Here is an 18,026-nt window from a genome sequence, read left to right on the forward strand (position 1 = left end):
AGAGAGAGAGAGAGAGAGAGAGAGAGAGAGAGAGAGAGAGAGAGAGAGAGAGAGAGAGAGAGAGAGAGAGAGAGAGAGCCCCCAATGATGTCACCCACATTCGGACCTAAACTTCTGTTCTGCCACCTCTCCCAAGGTGTTTCTCAGAAATGCGAGTTGACAGCTTGTGAATTGTAGGGCACAAATGACATTTGCTCCTAACTGAATCCTCATTTTAGGCCCTTCAGTGTGTGAGGGAATCCTGAACTTACCTGGAAATGATGCAGCATTCAAAGATGTACAAGTCAGAGAGATTACAGCACATGAGAAAGTAGAAACACCTTTTTTCTTTAGTCAAAACTGTATTGTTTTAATCTTTCAGAAAGAAAGATTTTTCACAGTATCAAAAGTGAATAATAAAAAACAGACAGGCCAACATACACTTGACCCTTAACGGTATAGTATAAATCTACATTCCAAGCCTTTAAGATAACAGTTTCATATATCCAGGATAGTATCATATTTTGCAAAATATGAAAACAAAAATAAGAAAAAAAATCATGTTGTCAGACACAGAACAAATTCCATGTTAACTAAGCTAAACCCCAGCCCCACATCCCCATACCCCAATATCAAGGTAAATCTGGTTGCTTCTCAGCATGAAACAGCGCAGCTTCAAGACAGCAAAACCAATGTGTCAGTGCCAAAGATATCATGAAGAGGATCCTCAAAAATTAAAGTCACTGTGAGGTCTGTACCATTGCTGTAACAGCCAAAACACTCCCACGACATATCGCACAAGGTCTAAGGGAGGCTATTATGTACACACTCAGTGTCCAATTTATTAGGTACACCTGCCTGCTAACACAAACAGCAAATCGGTAGGTATATAGCATGCAGATTGGGTCGGAAGGTCCCGTTAGCGTTGGACTAAGCATTAGAATGGGGGAAACGTGATCTAAGCAATTTTAAACATGATTGCTGGTGCCAGACGTGGTGGTTTTGGCATCTCAGAAACAGCCACACTACTGGAATTTTTGCACACTAGTGTCCAGAGGTTACAGAAAATGGTGTGATATTTTTAAAAAAAAAAAAAAAAAAAAAAACATCCACTCAGCTACACTTCTGTGTCAGAGCAGAACGGACAGACTTGTTAAAGCTAACAGGAAGGCCACAAGTGCAAAAATAACAGCTCAGTACAACCATGGTGTGCAGAAACACATCCCTGAATGCACAGCTCATCAAACCTTGAAGTGGATGGGCTACAGCAGCAGGGGACCACACAGGGTTCATCCCCCTGTGATGCTCAGAACAAGATGATGAGCATACACTGGGCACTAGATCACCAAAACTGAATGGCTGAGGAGTGGAAAAATGTCAACTTGTGACATCTTAATTTCTGTTGCTACTTACTGATGGTAGGGTCACAATTTGTTGTCAATACATGAGTACGGGGATCTAGTCTGCGTATGTGAAAGGTACAGGCTGGTGGTGTAATGGTGTGGGGAATGCTTTCGTGACCCACATTAGGCCACTTCATACCTGTTGAGCATCATCTGAATGTCACAACGTACCTAAGGACTGTTGCTAACCAGAGGCATCTCTTTATGGCCATAGTCTGTCATTTCAGTGCAATGCTATGTAGTCAGGATAGGCCAAAACCTATAAGAAATGCTTGCAACACCTTGTTGAGTCTGCGCCTTAAAGAATTCAGGCTGTTCTGGATGCAAAAGGGCTATTTAACCAATACTATGTCTGCGCACTTTGCAAGGTGGCCAGTGAGTGTATGCCTGAATAAAGTAAATTAAACTTCTACATGGCATACCATAACTATTCAAGTGCTGAATTGTGTGAAAGTAAATTCAGTCAGCAAAATAGTCATGCTGGTCTGAACTCTTGGATAACACCATTAACATCTCTGAGAGCAGAGCCATTTCCAAGACCATCATGAAATAGGTACTTTGGCAAAACAGAATACCACTGCTAACAGTTTTATATAATAAATTGCAAAGTTCATTACACTGAGTGGGGAAAGTAATGTAAAACCATTTTTCAAATGTTGCATCATCAGTTTAGCATGTTTAAATTTATGCACAAGTGATGCTAATCATGTACATCAAATTCAAATTAGTGTTTATCAATAAATCAAAAGCAAAACAAACTTTCAACCGCTTGTTGTGTTATCGTTCTGATGTCAGTCATATTGCTGCAAGCTTGTACACATTTTTTCAACTCTATCCAAGTTGAAATGGCAAGGCCCAAACTACGACAAGCCTCGCTTTAGCACGGAATTCAAAGCCCAATGCATCACATTAAGACTTACAAATGTGACAGGGCAGGCTAATCCAGGGCTGTTTCGATGTGACCTTGTCACTGTTACAAAAGTAACATTTTGCTGGGTTTGCAGATTTTTAAGCTCAACTAAATATTAGGTGTTTTCCCATTCTTTATAATATTTTATTTTTTCCCTGTGATTTCTCAGATTTGCCACACTATAAAAGCAAAGAATTACCATTTTAAAGAATTTAAAAAATGTTTAAAAAAATCAAAGAGGTGAAAAAAGTTACCCTTGGAGAATCTGAAGGAGTGGCATAAATTTATATTTTAACTATGAGTAAGCCAGAAGTTAACATTAAAAATCTGACAGTGACAATAAAATGTCTGTTTTAATAGTAAATTGTTTATAAATATCACAGAAAGGCTTAGTAGGCCAGTGGACCGGTGGCTAAAAGCAAACCATGTAAAAAAATAAAGTCAGAGTCAGTAAGGGCTAAATTGGTGAGGGTGGACGACCTCTAGCAAGGAACGGGTGATGTGGCAGCTGTATCGATTGAGTGCAGCCAGTGACTGACCATGACATGTTTAGCCGTGAACAGCCCACATCAACTCTAGGTGTCCCTAGGTTTGCTGGAGCAGGGAAGTGGGGATCTGGATCACAGAAGCCAAGCTTGGTTGGGTTATTGTACTGGGATGTTGGGCTCTTTTCACACTGCCTCCCATCAGCTACTGAGCCGTGCTCGACTGAACCTTTTTGAGGCTAAAATTGGACCAGTTCACAGCCACTTTCTGGCGAGTCTGTTTCGCAGAATCCAGACAAAATCTGTCAAAAGGGAACAATAGAGAAGGTCATGTTAGTCATGCGGAAAGAAGCTCACACAGCTTGCACTGCTACAAATGTCATGAGTCTACAAAGGCCCCAACATTAAGCCTTGCCCATGCAAGTAACAAGTTAGAACTCTATCCTCATACTGAAAGTGGACAAGTCAAAACTCCTCCCATTTGCTTTTTTAAAATCATTTCTTTCACAACAACGGAGAAGGAGGAAAAGCTTTGTGTCAGAAATTAGCCTACATCTGCTATATACAGTACTCAAAATCCTCATTGCACCACCCTTGGTATTGTGCTGAGCCCCCTGCCAGTGCCACTGTTTGTTAATCCTTCTGGGTGATGTCCACGTACATCTTCAGGACACTCAAGCAGGCCTACTTTCAGAGGAGTGTGACCTATCAACGCCTCAATCGACAGACACTCAAGGTCAACAACGACCATGACCTTGTCTTCACTAGGAACTGTGGCTCCCCAGCTATCTGTGTTACTCCTCTTTATGTTTCAGACCACTTCAGTTCCTTTTACCCTATCATCCCTCTCCCTATTAGGCCTTCCAGGGCAGCACCCATTGTTACCTTCAGCCTGTTTACAATCTCTCCTTCATTGCTCTGTTTCTTCTGCTCTCCTGTTCTCCCTCCCCCAGTTCCAGATTTCTCCATCCTGTCAAATGCAACTACTCTGATCTTCTTCATCCTCCTCTTGACTCTGTCTTCTCACCTCCATAGTTGGTTGCCTGATATGTTGTGCACTAACACTTTAAAACTTTGAGTAGCAGAGACGGAGAAAATCTAAACATGCCATGCACTAAACATCTTACAAGGAGCTCCTTGCTTCCTTCCACTCTGCCATCACTTCTGCAAAATCAATTTGTCCCACAGCCAACTACAGTCAACATCCAACAATCTAGAATCCATATTTTCTTCAACCTTTCCTGCCATTCCTCCAGCACCTCTTCCATTACCACTGAAGATTTTGCCGTATTCTTCAAAGAAAATCATTGGCATTATGAACATACTCTCCAAATCCTGCTCCTCCTTCCACATCAAGACATCCAATGAGGCCTTGTTCACTACATACCAGCTCCTCTCTGAAACCAACTTCTTTGACCAATGCTGCCAAAGAAACCAAAACTAAATCCAAAATTACAAACCAGTCTCCCTCTTCTCTTCCCTTTCAAAAACCCTTGCAGGTTAGATATAACTGTGTCCACTGTAGGCAAGTCTAACAAACCCAGAGCTACAAAAACTGCCAAGCAAGAGAGGGTATTTCAGTAATTTGCAAGCATAGGTAAATGTCCGTATTTTATATGTGTAATAAAACTATAACAAGCCAACTTGAACTTCTGGTTGTAAGGCATAGTAGTTAAAGGTGACAATGGCCAGTTTCCTGAAATGTTACCTCTTAAAGTATTCAACTTCTCTGTCAATTTCATCCATTTCTGTGGGATCCAAGTCTTTAGGGAGGAACACATCGTCTGTTAAAAGACCGAAACAGTGACTCAGCTGGCAAAATGCAAGTAAACTGAGGGATGAAATCACAGGTGAGGTGAACTAACAAATGTGATCTCTATGTTCATTGTTTTGAAAACCTTGATATTTGAACGACAAACATATCTACACAAACCTTAATTTGTGACGTAAAATATACATTCAGCCTAAAAGGACTGTAAATATACTTTCCAGTGAATTGTAATTAGGCCATTATATGTCAAAACTGTAAATGTATTAATAATATGGTTGAGAGCTGGAATACATGCTGCCCCAATTTACCACAGATGATGATTCTGCTTTCCTAAGCTGTTACTGTACTTGTACACAGGACCTTACATGTTGTTTCAGATGCAGTGTTGATAAATTCCTAGTGTAAACATTAAATTACAACCACCTGATCCTGCCACCTAGTGAAATGCAAACTTTATGACGCTGCAAACAAACATTACATGAAACAGTAAAACTTACATTTACAGAAGACTGAGTCACGAGTTCTATTTCAAATCCCCGACACTAAACAGCGTTTCTAATATATAAATGTGTGGTAACTGAGTAAACAAAGGAATAGTCCTCATACCAATGGAGCTGCTGGTCTTGTCCACCTTGTTCTTATTCTTCTTGCCCTTTCCCTTGGATTGCTGCAACCCTGCTCCAGTGAAAGAGGTGTTTTTGGTTTCTGCTTCCTGGTCCACCTTGTCGAGCTTTGGGCCCTTTCCTTCTGTATCACTTTTCTCCAGCTGCCTGATGGCCCCAACGCAGGACAAACTGCCGGGGGGGTGCCTGCCCACCTTTGTTTCCTCCAGTCTCTTTCCTGGCACTTTCTGTGGTTCAGTGGTGCGTGTGGATTGTGAGGACACTTTGAAGCTTGCCTTGGAGTTGGTCCCCAAAACTGGAGCCTTGGTCTGAGTCTCTTTGTTTTTCAGAAACTCAGTCCCAGGGGCAGCTTTTGCCGGCTTTGCCGACTGCTGTTCTGACTGCCAGGGGTCCTGCTGTGGCAGAGGCTGTTGCTGCTGCAATTGCTGCTTTTTCCCCTTCTTCACCTTACTGCTCCCTCCTGCCACACACCTGGGGTCAGGCTGCTCATCCCTAACTTTGAAGCCTGGGGCCGTGCTCTCAGAGGCTGCTGCCGGGCTGACTGCCTGGCCCCTCTCCGGGGAGCGTACGCGGATCAGCTTGGACAGGCTGGGTGTGGCATGCAGTCGCTGGACATCCTGGCTACCTGGGGCAGAGTCCTCCCACCCATTGAGCAAGTGGCTTTTAAAGTTGCCCAGAGTAAGCGGGGACAGGTCCAGGTCAATCTGCTGCAGGTCTGAAGACCCATTGACGTGGGACAGCAGGTGGTTGCCTTCCAGAGTGGCTGCCTTCTTGGGAAAGTCATTGACGTCCAGGTTGAGGTCATACATGCTGAATGAGGCGCGAATGGAGTCCTTGATGGTATTCTTGATCTCCTCCAGGCGGCTGGTGAGGAAGCTGTTGACCCGCTCCAGCTCAAGCTGGGGCCACTCGAGCAACCGGCCCGCGTCACCCTCAGCGGCAACAGGGATGTCTTCCACAGGCTCCAGGGGACCGGTGTGAGCACCACTGCATGATGTCTCCACACTGCCCTGCAGGGCCTTCTCCTTCTCCTGGGCAACACATTCATTCACATGTTGGAAGAGCTGGGCTAAACATGCTTTACAACTTATACTCTACCCTTCACATTCGCACAATCCAAATACACCGTTTTACTTTTTTGCGGTTTGTTTCCAAAAACAAAAAAAAAATTTTTTGAGTATATTTTCAAAGTGTTAGTGAGCGGCTTGCTGTTTAGAGATTATGTGTTCTAAAAAATTCCTCACCGCTCTTTTCTGACAGTCTACATGTAAGGACAATACAATTCCTATAAATTTAATCATATTTTATGCAACTTTTCTAAATTATGAAAACAAGCAGAAAGTAAAGATGAGATTTTGTAGTCACTTTAAGGTCTACTGGGTCCATAGGGTAATACAAACAGAGCTTGTTGTACTTTGGATTTCATTTATCAATTGAACTCAGTAACTACAGACTATGATTACAATATGCACAACAGTTATGTTAAGCTGGTCACTCTGAGACAAAACACTAATTTAAAAGCTCATCAAAAGTTTTAAGTATATACCTAGCTAGTATGTATCAAAAACTACACTTTTAGTGGCTTGAGTGTGAGCGATGAAAAACTCCTAAGGCAAGCTGTCACTCAAGCCATTCACTAAAGCGTGTGTCTTCACACACCAACAGCTGCCTGTTTCCTGCTTCTGTCTCCTGTTCATAACTTCAACACCTATGATGCTACAGTACCTTTTTCTTCTGCTTGTGGCGGGCGCGCTTGGCAGCCTTGGCGCTGTTCACGGGCTTCGGCTCAGTGCTGTTAATGAAGTCCAGCAGCTCATCCACGTCCCGGTGGTCGATGGCAGTGGGCACAGCTGGATCCGAGTCCTGGCGCTGAGGAAGTTCCTCCTTGCGTCGCGTGAGCTGTGAGCGGAGCCTCTCCCGGATCTCTGCAAAGTTGCGACTCGTGGGTGCCGCTGGGGGCTGGACGAGGAAGAAAGCGGACAAAGAACGCAACTGCTTCAGTTCATTTGGTCTCTAGCAAATCTTCTGACCAAACGCATTCTAGACATACGAACACTGACTTTGGGCTTTCCAACAGATCACACAATGCCATCTCTCTGTAACGGGAAGCAGGGGCATTCTGTACCGCGTTGTGGCCGAAGAACTCGCAGTAGCAGCAGTCGCAGTACTTTCCATCCTTCTGGTTAGTGGATGACGAGGCACAGGAGCTGCGTTCAGAACTACTGTCCTCATCTTCACCTTCCTCCAGCTCACAGGCAGGGTGGCACGCCGTCCCATTGGCCAGCTTGTGCCCTTTACACGCCTGGTCCCTGCGTATACACACACACGGCCAGAAGCAGAAATAGAAGTACAGTCATCTCCAAGAACTGGACTTTGCCAGTTTCATTTAATACCCCTGCTTCAGCTTACGAGGCATATACTTCGCATTAAAAAGGACCAAATTGAGATTTTGCCAACAGTGGTAGGGAATCAGTGCTACTTGCAGTGGCTATGTGCCACCCTACATGTACAACATCTTATAGGCAAAACACTGTTACACTATTCCTGAATTCTAGTCAACAAATAGATTTATGGGTGTTATTTCCAACATCATATCCTATCTAATGTTTCCAGGTATGTGTTACATGTAAGCTCACCTGCAGGCTACACCAGGTAAGTGCCCTGTACTGGTGATGCTAGCTGCTCCATTGCTGTGCCCATTGCATGGGTGGCTGCAGGTAGTCAGGGAGGGTCCCAGCTTTGCGTGTTGCGTGCCAACACTGGGAATGTGTGAGTTCTTGCACGCGCTGGCCTTGTGTGCTGAGCCAGCATTTTCTGGCCCCACTGTCAGTTTTGACACTGGCACATGGAGGTTTGGTACCAGTGGGGTAAAAGGACTGTGTGCTGCCAGCCCAGAGGTGGGCGAGCTCACATGCATCTGCTGGCCGGTGCCCTGTTTGGGGGGTAGTAGGGAGGAGTGCTGGGAGGACAGGCCTGTGGGGCTATTGGGTGGCACCGCCAAGTCTGAATGTTGGTGATGGTCAGTGGAGTGAAAAGCTTCACCTGGAACATTACGAACATTATTAACACCCATCGCACAGCCTGAGCACATCAGAACAAAGTTCACACTAAGTCAAGGCTCCACATTAACTTTTCGCATTGCCTTGTCCACAGGACAGGCACATTTCACAGTTTAGCTGTCTCATCACACTTTGTACCAGTCCAGTGCTGGAACAGATCAGGAAGACCAAAATAAGTGAATGTCTAGGTTTAAAAACACACTTTAATGGGCTGGAAGGCAACACAAACATTTACTGTTCACAAGTTTAAAAATTACATTTTTGCTTGTGATACAATTTCAATTCAAAACTAAATTTCACTGACAAATTAAAAATTAACAAATATAAATGAAGCACAGAAATAAATACCTGACAACAGAAAAAAAAACTGGTTGATAAGTAGTCAGGGTATCAAATCAAAGGAAGCAGCTACAAAAAGGCTTCTTCAACACACACAAAACAGCAAGATATTGGTGCTGTGTTGTTTCATTTTTGACAGACTTGGATGCTTTACGGCAAGAAAAAGATTCTGAAACAAAAATGCAGAAAGTCTACTATGGCTGTAGTTTTCCATCAGATTTCTTAATATTTCACTTTCATTTATTACCCACCTGTCCAATGTGTACTGTAACAATTCTACCTGACTATTCAAATTTAAGAAAATTACCTGTTGTGGATAGTTGGACAACCTTTAATGTCGAGCCCTGCAAGTCTTTACAGACAGAGAAAGGTACAAGAATGGAGGGGCAGACTTCACCTGGAGGAGTTGGTCGACGGCACATGGTCTTGAAGTGCTTGGGGGTGGTCTTGCAACGGTCAGTGGAGGTAGAGAGTGAGGACCCTGCAGAGGACATACTGGTATTCTGGGATACAGGATGACTGTAGGGACAGACCTTCGCTCCAGATGGCTTGGTGGACTTCCCAGATGCCTCGTGAGAGGTTCTTTTTTCATGACAGGTTGGTCCAGCTGTCCCCAAGACAGCAGTGCACAGGTTAATGACAGAAACTTTGAGTTCTGCATGTGAAATGAACTCAATTTACCACACAGCTCTGAATGCTTTAAAAAAGAAATGCCACAAGTAAAACAACTATATTTCATTTGTAAGGTATCATTCCTGATTTCTGTCAGTGAACTAAGGGCCATAACAGAAAAAAGCACAAACCACGGTGAGGGCTAAAACTCTGGAAAACACGAAAAAGAATGACTGGTTTCTAAAACACCAAATGCTGTAAACTTGTGTAAAAGAGAACTGCAGTGACAGCATGTCACTTTTGTGGCTACAGTGAACAGCAATGATTGACTTTGAAAACTGTAACGTTTTTATGCAACAAACACAAGCTTTGATAACACATATTAAGAGAAATGTGAACTACACAGGTAAACATGTTTTACATTTATTCATTTAGCAAACATTTTTCTCCAAAAATGCAGATTTTATTTATAGGATACAGCAGGCAAGCAACATTAACCCTAGGCTCCTCCCATTCTCATTCAGGAGTCTCAAGACCTTGTAACTAAACTATTTAGAAAGGGCAGCAATTATGTATCACTCTAATATCCCTGGTTTTACCGGTTGCACAGGTCTGTTGGTAAAAGAGTAAAAATAATGCTGCTTATGAAACTGTCTCAATAATCTGAAAATAGTTTTTTCTGTTCTCTGTTCCGTGCACACAAGTGTGAGGGGCACAGAGGGCTGAGAGCTGAGCAACTCACCTGGCGAGTGTGCGGCCGCTCCGTGGTTGCAGTGCTCAGGCCCGTTGCTGTGGGCCGAGTTCCACAGGCCGGAGAGCTTGTGGGCCGACAGGAAGGAGCTGGGGTCCCACTCCCCAGAGCTAGTCTCGGAGTAGCCATTGCCACAGCTCTGCGTCTTGCAGGATGATGAGTGCGACAGGGGCACCTGCACAGCAAGTCCGTCTGGAGTTACTACAGGCCCAATGAACATGTACTTGTTACACACAACCTGAGGCTGAGTGAAAACATGACCCTTAATACAAAGAAAAAAGTACAATTCCAATGAGAATTTGAAATTAAAACTAAATCCTTAAAATTCACCTATTTCTATTCATTACAAAAACACGAAGAATAACAAACATGAAACAGTATCGATGAGGATAATTACATATGGCTGTCACAACCAGTAACTTGATATGAGAGACATTTTGGTATTCTGAAATGGAATACATACACATTGTTTCTTGTGACAGTTAAGAACCCTGGTGTGTGATGTGATTGATTCAATTAAAAAAAAATTGAATTAAAAAAAATAATGGTACAGTATGGTAACTGTCAGTTTGTGTTGAATTAAAGAACAACCTTTCCCAAACTTAGATTTTATGAAAATTAAAAAAGAAATGGATTATAACTCAGAGGTATCTAAATATCTGCACTCACCCACTGTTATTTGGTCTTCCAGTTTTTCACTTATCTGGTCTGAGATCATTAATACCACTATATAGGTGGTCTCTGATTTACAGTGGGGTTATGTTCTGCGAAATTCATCGGAAGTCGAAAATCTATTTAATACACCTAGCGCACACCTCTGAGAGACAGACTGGGAGATGCAGATTGCTGCTGCTGCCCAGCATCGCGAGAGAGTATCGCATTGGATATCGCTTGCCCAGGGGGGAATTTAAAAAAAAAAAAAAAAAATTTCGAAGTACGGTTTCTACTGAATCTCTATCTCCAGCACACCATCATCAAGTCAAAAAAATCGTAAGTCGAAAACCATCGTAAATTGGGGACCACTTGTATTGTTAATGGGTCAAAACTTTCATTTATTTGGTCTGTGACATGTGGTCTTGGCTGGAACATTCAGTCCCACATGATAAACATTTCAGCAATCAGCTGTGTGAGAGAGACCGTGAGATGCATTGCGGGAACCTGTACCCATGCTCTTGGGGTCTGGAACTGCACGATCTTGCTTAGTATTCGTGCGTTTGTCCCATTCTGCTTTATTTCCTAATTATTTACTTAAACACGATGCATAGTCTTTGTTTCCCTGAAGCCACTTCACACACACTACCATCATAAGTTCACTTATTTTTTACAAGAAAGAGTACAATTGTACAATTCAGCTGTCAAGAAAAGTCAGTTGTCTACAGATGTGAAGGGGTTACATGTGAACGCCCCACAGTCAGATGACAGCACACCGCTGATGAGAGAGACAGCTGACTGAAAAAAAAGCAGTTTTCCTCACGCTGAAACATGGCGCTAATGCTCACCCCCAGGGCCTGCTCCTGGGTGCCACGGCGCTCCTCCTCCTCCACGCTCTTCCGACACGTCTGGCAGATCCACAGCGGCACTTCGCCCAGCAGTGACTGGGACAGGGAAGGCATGGCGTCAGCCAGCTTCCGGCCCGGTGCTTCCCGCAGCAGCGCTTGGGAGAGGGCAGGCATGCTGTCCGCCTTGGTCCCGTGGTCCGGCAAGCCGTTGGTGCGGCTCACGCCCCAGTCCTTGAACTCGCGGTGGCACAGCAGACAGCAGGTATGCATGGGCTCAGTTCCTGGAAGCGCCAGTGGCTGCAGCATGGGAACGAATGAATACGCACACACAGAGTGACAGCCCGAACTATGGTCGTCGCACACGTGCAACTGCACTAGAGGGCTATAGGTGTTTCTGAGGTTTCCATGTGACCTATCTCAGAAAGAGAGCAGTACTCCTTGTAGAGCTGCAAGTGCACAGCTAACTGACTCTGACCATTTCTTCTGCATAAAAATAACAGTGACTGTAGAGACTATAAGAAAAGGGATCACTATGTAAAGATTTATCTGTTTTAACCATACATACTGCACAGGTAAAATGTGATTTTAATAGCAAACACAATGAACCTGGGTGGAGTTACCCTACATAATTCTGAAGAGCCATTGAATAATCTCTATTTTCCTATTAATGGGGCAGTGATCAGTGATCAGCCACTGTGTAGTTTCCTGCTTTTTTGTCCAGTTTCCTTTTGTCTGTCTGTCTGTCGGTACAGCTTTCTAATAGCTTGCCTTCACACAAGCATGAAGCACAGCGTAACACTGAATAAAACGAGAAAGACAAGAAAAAAAAACATTTCTTCCAAAACATGCATGCTCTAACAATTTTGGAATATTGTGAGGTTACCGTGAATGAATCTGACAGGAATGTGCCACAACAGAATTATTTTGGTTTAAAACAACTGAGCACAGTTTCTTGAACAAAACCTGTTATTTTGAGGCAGTGGGGCTAGTCACTAGTAGAAAACCAGTGGTGTGGTAACACACAACTTTCTAAAATTTTATGTGCTAATTCCAAAATCCAGGCAAAAACAGTCCATCAAACTATGGATGGCAGAAGAGTGTTTATGCCAAAACAGCTATAGCCCCACATGTAAGTTTAAGTTGACAGCTGTTATTAGTAAATTTTCATTAAGTGGGGCAGCAGGTGCTGTAGTGCTTTGGGACATCACCTTGAAAATTAGACGGTCCAGGGTTTCAATGCTACACTTGCTGTAGTACTTGCTCTGAATATTCCACTACAAATACCCAGCTGTGCAAATGAGTAAATAACCATCACTGTGAGAGAAATGCATTGGCTGAATAATGTTGTCAGAATGTTTAACAGTTTGAATTTTAAAAGCCAACAAAAAAAAACTTTCTACACTACATTGGTTCAATTGGCTAACACAGGTGCCTCACAGTCCCTGAGCTGCGTGTCTGGGTGTAGGTTTGAATCCTGCTCAAGCTGTGCAGAGTCTGTGCATTTTTCCTGCGTTTGCAACACAAAGCACAGAAGGTGGAAATGGTAAAACACTTCTGTACTCTTCCTTGCCACGAATACCACAATGGGGGGGGGGGGGGGGGGGGTCACTACGAGTTGAACTGGATTTGAATGGCACTAACCAGACTCTAGCCTGTCCTCCCAGATCTCTGCCATTGCCGTAACTGTGTCGGGGTCCACTCGTGCAGCATGACAACGTAAGTGGGCTGGACGAATGAGCTATCACAAGTATGCCACTACAGACAAAACTGATTCAAAGCTGGTGGAAGAAACATTGGCAGAAAACCTGACTGGTCAGTAAGTGAGCTCTCATACACCAGCTATGGTCGGGGTGAAAAAGATAATGTCCCTGTGGCTCTAAAAACTCCAGTGGCTGCAGCACACAGACTGATCACATGCTCCTGAAAAACAAAAAAAAAAAAAAAAACCTACTGAGCTACATCTGATTCATATCTAAACTGACTTACAAACATTCAGTTCTTCATATTATATTCCCTGTGTATCATGTTGTGTGATTCTACAACAGCTGCTACCTGTTCACTTGTGACAAAACAAGGCCCATTAAGGAATTAAAGCCCACAGTTTGTCTTCTCCTATAATTCACACACACACACACACACACACACACACACACACACACACATTTTCTGAACCGCTTGTCCCATATGGGGTCACGGGGAACCAGAACCTACCCAGCAACACAGGGCGTAAGGCCGGAGGGGGAGGGGACACACCCAGGATGGGACGCGAGTCTGTTGCAAGGCACCCCAAGCGGGACTCAAACCCTAGACCTACTAGAGAGCAGGACCCGGTCCAACCCACTGTGCCACCGCACCCCCCTCTCCTACAATTCCTTCCATATAAATATTATACACCGCTTGAACAACACGTAAATTTCACTCTCTATACTTAATACAAACTGGAAAACCAATATCACTTAATGAGATTAAAACACTTCCAAAAACCTGGGAGACATTTCTCTATTTGTAGTTTCAGCTGGATGCAAATGACATGAGTGACTGGACATTTATTTTCAGCTGAAATTTCCATTTAAATATATTTGTAATAACTTAAACCGCTCACATCTTTTATACAACATTTATAATAGTATTAATTATATTCTTTTCTGGGAGTATCTCTGAGGTACAAGCAATTTTCAAGGAAACATGAAGTCCTGCAAAAAACGTAAACAGTAAACTGAGGTGCATATTCATTAAAAACTACTCCTACCATTCCCTTACTTTGACACATATCTTGATCTAGCATTTTCAGGCAACACTTTAACGTTAATTTGCATTTATTCATTTTACAAATGCTTTTCTCCAAAGTGACTTTGAACGAACACCATGTAGCATTCAGCAGTGTTGTAGAGTCGGAAACAATTATTGGGTTACTGGAGTCGGTAAAAATGTACAGAATCCAACTCCGAACGTACTGTATAAGCTGGCATATAAATTGATCTGGTGTATAAGTCGATCTGGTGTATAAGTCGACACCCAAAAATTAGAAGTGTAATATAGGTTTAGGCATATTTGCCGGATAAGTTGACCCCCAAAATAATGTGCAACTTTTGGGCAGTGCTATGGAGTCAAAAGCAATTACTGGGTTACTGGAGTCGGAGTCAAAGGTTTTGTCTGCCAACTCCACAGCTCTGGTATTTAGCCCACCTTATGAGAGTCACTCTCCTACTCACAACCATGGGCAATTTAGAGTCACCTATTCACTAGAAACACATCTTTGGGCCGTGGGAGCAAAACGGAGCACCTGGAGGAAACTCGCAGGAACACAGGGAGGACATACAAACTTCACACAGGCTGAGCCAGGAAGAAATTTATGTCCAAACGCAGAGCCCAGGAGCCACAAGGCACCAGGGCTACCTGCTGCACCACATGCCAACCACTTTATATTCATTTATTAGAGATAAAATATGACTGCATAATGTAATTTGAATAATATTTTTCCAATTAATAAAAATCTAATCTGCTAATGAGAATGTCCATTGCTTGACATTTGTAGCACATAAAATCAATCTGAAGAAACGTTTTCCAGCAATTTGACGTTTGCATAAATGTCTAAAGAGAATATCTTTATATCCTACCTCTACATATGTATTTTTAACACTACAAACCACGCAACAAGACAAGTTGCAGTAAGTATGAAAAAGAGAGAATTTGTGAATAGAGAGACAACTATGGGTACAGAGACTGACACCGTCACCTAATCACAAACTTTACTTCTTTTTCAGCTGGGCACAGGCGTTCTTTGAAGGACTTGACATTACACTGCACAAGAATTAGGAGATCAGAAGAGAAGTGGGTCTAAAAGGGATCTGTTTTGAGATCCTTCCTGAAATCTTATTGTATGAGCTCAGGGTAAAGATCGTGCTCTAGGGTAGGCTACCGCAGAACTGGTCAGACACACAGCATCAGATGATGTGCACTACAGTAGAGTGTGATGTGGTGTCCTGACTGCACTGGCACCTGTACAGACACAATTCAATTGTGATTTAATACCCCCCAGTGTTTTGTGCACCACCCCAATTATTTACAGCCACTACCATTACTCATGCATTCATTCATTTAGTTTTTGTGCACCTGACATGTCCCCAAAGTTACTTAGGCCACTACAAAGCAACTTACACTGCAGCTGTTTCTTAATGACATTTCTACTGCACCACCACAGTAAGAACCTTGATCAAGGGTACCGCAGCTGGGGCGGAGACTCGAACCTGTGTCCTTCCAGCTGCACGCGGACAGTCGGAAGCACCACTCTGCCTGCTGCGTGTAGCCCCGACACAAACTGTGCTCTCTGACATGCAGGCGCATCTTACGCGAAGAGACACGTGGAGAACACGCAGTGAGTGTGTGTGTGTGTACACAACGGGCTTGCCTTGTGCGAGTGTCGCTGGGTGATCTGATGTGTGTTCGCAGGGCCACGACGGCCTACAAACACACATGTCACAAGCAACAGGACTGCAGCGCGCGCGATCGCTCGTCGGGGAGCTGCTCCACGAAGGAAACACAGCAGCCAAGCACCGACGTGTGAAAAAGGCGAAGAACAACAAAGCGCGCGCCCGCCCGCCCAACCGCCATGGGATCGCGCACAATGAGGTGTGTAAACGCTGCGAAAAGCGCAGCGGTGGCCCTGGCGCTGTCTCTCCGGAGGTACGAGTGTGAACAGCGCTTACTTGTGTGTGTGTGTGTGTGTGCTTCGCTTTGTGGACGCGGCCGCCTCAGCGCCCCATCCATTGTGTGGCGCTCCGCCCGTCGCCGGTCACACTCCTCGCTAGCATCTCAGCCGCGATCACCCCCGACATAACACACACGCTCGTCTTCTACCGGGACCAGAGCGCAACGGCGCGGCTCTCACTCAGTGTGTAAGAGCGTGTAAGAGCGTGCAAGAGCGTGCAAGAGCGTGCAGCAGTGTGCGTGTGTGCGAGCGCGGGGAAGGTACCGTGCTCGTGCCAGCCAGCCGCTCCGCTCCCGCATCCCCTCCGCCGGCCGCATCTCCAGGAGAGACGGGCTTCTTCTTGGGCGCGCTGTGCTGCCCGGCCGCCGGCTCCTTGTTCGCCGCTCCCTGCTGCCGGCTCTTTTTCCTGGCCATGGTTATAAAACGCGGTGGCGCTTTTCGCCCGTCGGAATGCGGAGGAAACGGCTCGGGATCGGCTCCTGGGGCGACAGCGCGCACCTTCCCCACCGTCTTCAGACAGAGACAACAGCCAACATGGCGGAGCGCGGGGGTCAGAGGTCAGTCTGCGCGAGGCCCGAGCGCCGCCGCCGCCACTGCCGCCACACTGAGGGCGCGAGGAGGAGATCCCAGCTGCAGGTTAAGAGATTTTTCGCGGAGCGGGAATCGTGTTTCTCCTGTAGTTTCACTCACTGGATACGCGTGAACGTTCCAGCTACAGCTCAGCTGCCTCTGCCGCGTTTGTTTACACGGTGCGATGTCTATGATTGAAACAATGCCACAGACTTACTAGTTAGTATAGAAGTAATTTGCCCGCCATTTCACTTTCGTTATTGCACGAGCGAGGCGAGCGGGAGGAGTGCGCTCTGAGCTCTAGTGAGTAGTATGAATTACTGTAAATGCATCAATAATCATTACATTGATTTTTGAAGTCTTTTCTCACTTATAGCAAAAGGAGATCCTGTCCTGTTCCACACAGGATGCATGCACAAACAAAGATAGTCTCTAATGTCTTTTGGTATTTACTTCTGTGTGGGTGAAAACTTTTTATTAATGTGTTTCTATGAATGTGTGTGTGATGTCAATAAAGTTACTAGGGGGAAAAATACAGTACTGTGTAAAGGCCAGTGGGTGGTGCAATCTTTAGACCAACTGCCTTTGGACTGAAAGGTCAGAGGGCTGAATGCCACTTCCTGCTGTACTACCCCTGAACAAGGTAGTGACAGTAAAAATCACCCAGCTGTGTACAAATGGGTAAATCAATGTAAGCTGCTTTGGAGAAAAGTGTTGGCTAATGGATGTATAGATGGAAACGTCTTTCTCCAGCTCTGTACTGGGAGGCCCTCGTTCAGGGTGTCACACGGGAGCTCGGCCTGCAGTCCACACTGGACACCTTTCCCACATGGACCTGTGAAGCAAAGTGCTGCTCACCTCAGCCTCACTCCTTCACCTCTCATGGTGCTCATTTTTGCAGCAGTAAAAACATCAGTAAGAAAGTAGGCGATGCCTCCATTGCTCGTGTAATGGTTAATTTGCTCAGTGAAATCACTCCCTTCGGAAAATTACTTTACTTCTTACGGAGGAAATAGGTTGCTGGATGAAAATTTCACCTGAAATGAATTAAAATGCCAAAATAAAAGGCATTTTTTTGCATGCCAGTGATAGCACCAACATATTTTTATGTTTGTAAGAACCATTATTTCAAGGTTGTTGTAATTAATTTGATCTTTTTCCATAGCTTCAAATTCTGAGGTTCAGAGTCTGTTGAGGAAGCATAGCATGTGAAACAATACGAGAACTTGTCTCACCGATGTTTATGATGTAGAGGAATAAAGTCACTGCCTCGGTCTTTCAAGTTGTTTTTATTGTCATTCCTCCGTATAGCTTGTA

At 44.5% G+C, this 18,026-nt stretch overlaps 1 protein-coding gene across 2 annotated transcripts; it reads right to left on the reverse strand.

The window, feature by feature from the left end:
- Positions 1–463: 463 nt before the first annotated feature.
- On the reverse strand, positions 464–17,227 carry fam193b (family with sequence similarity 193 member B). Of its 2 annotated transcripts, none has more exons than XM_018741518.2 (10): positions 16,404–17,227; positions 11,432–11,728; positions 9,924–10,107; positions 8,967–9,176; positions 7,808–8,213; positions 7,297–7,480; positions 6,897–7,130; positions 5,155–6,202; positions 4,486–4,540; positions 464–3,079 (listed from the first exon to the last, which is right to left on the reverse strand). In XM_018741518.2, exons 1-10 carry the CDS (start codon positions 16,551–16,553, stop codon positions 2,983–2,985), a joined length of 2,865 nt encoding a protein of 954 aa, XP_018597034.2. In that variant the 5' UTR covers positions 16,554–17,227; the 3' UTR covers positions 464–2,982. The 2 variants fall into 2 exon arrangements, with proteins under 2 accessions (XP_018597034.2, XP_029113098.1); XM_029257265.1 differs by having other exon boundaries at positions 4,486–4,561.
- Positions 17,228–18,026: the final 799 nt, after the last annotated feature.

This window comes from Scleropages formosus, chromosome 13 (genome assembly GCF_900964775.1).
Source record: "Scleropages formosus chromosome 13, fSclFor1.1, whole genome shotgun sequence".
Lineage (NCBI taxonomy): Eukaryota > Metazoa > Chordata > Actinopteri > Osteoglossiformes > Osteoglossidae > Scleropages > Scleropages formosus.

Bases quoted from the DNA above. Each gene is read 5' to 3' on its own strand.
- fam193b (XM_029257265.1), bottom strand. From the start codon at position 16,553: ATGGCCAGGAAAAAGAGCCGGCAGCAGGGAGCGGCGAACAAGGAGCCG. The intron at 10,108-11,431 runs GTGAGCATTAGC...CTTGCTGTGCAG, and splicing joins CCCAGGAGCAGGCCCTGGGG to GTGCCCCTGTCGCACTCATC. The intron at 6,203-6,896 runs GTACTGTAGCAT...TGTGTTGCCCAG, and splicing joins GCCACAAGCAGAAGAAAAAG to GAGAAGGAGAAGGCCCTGCA.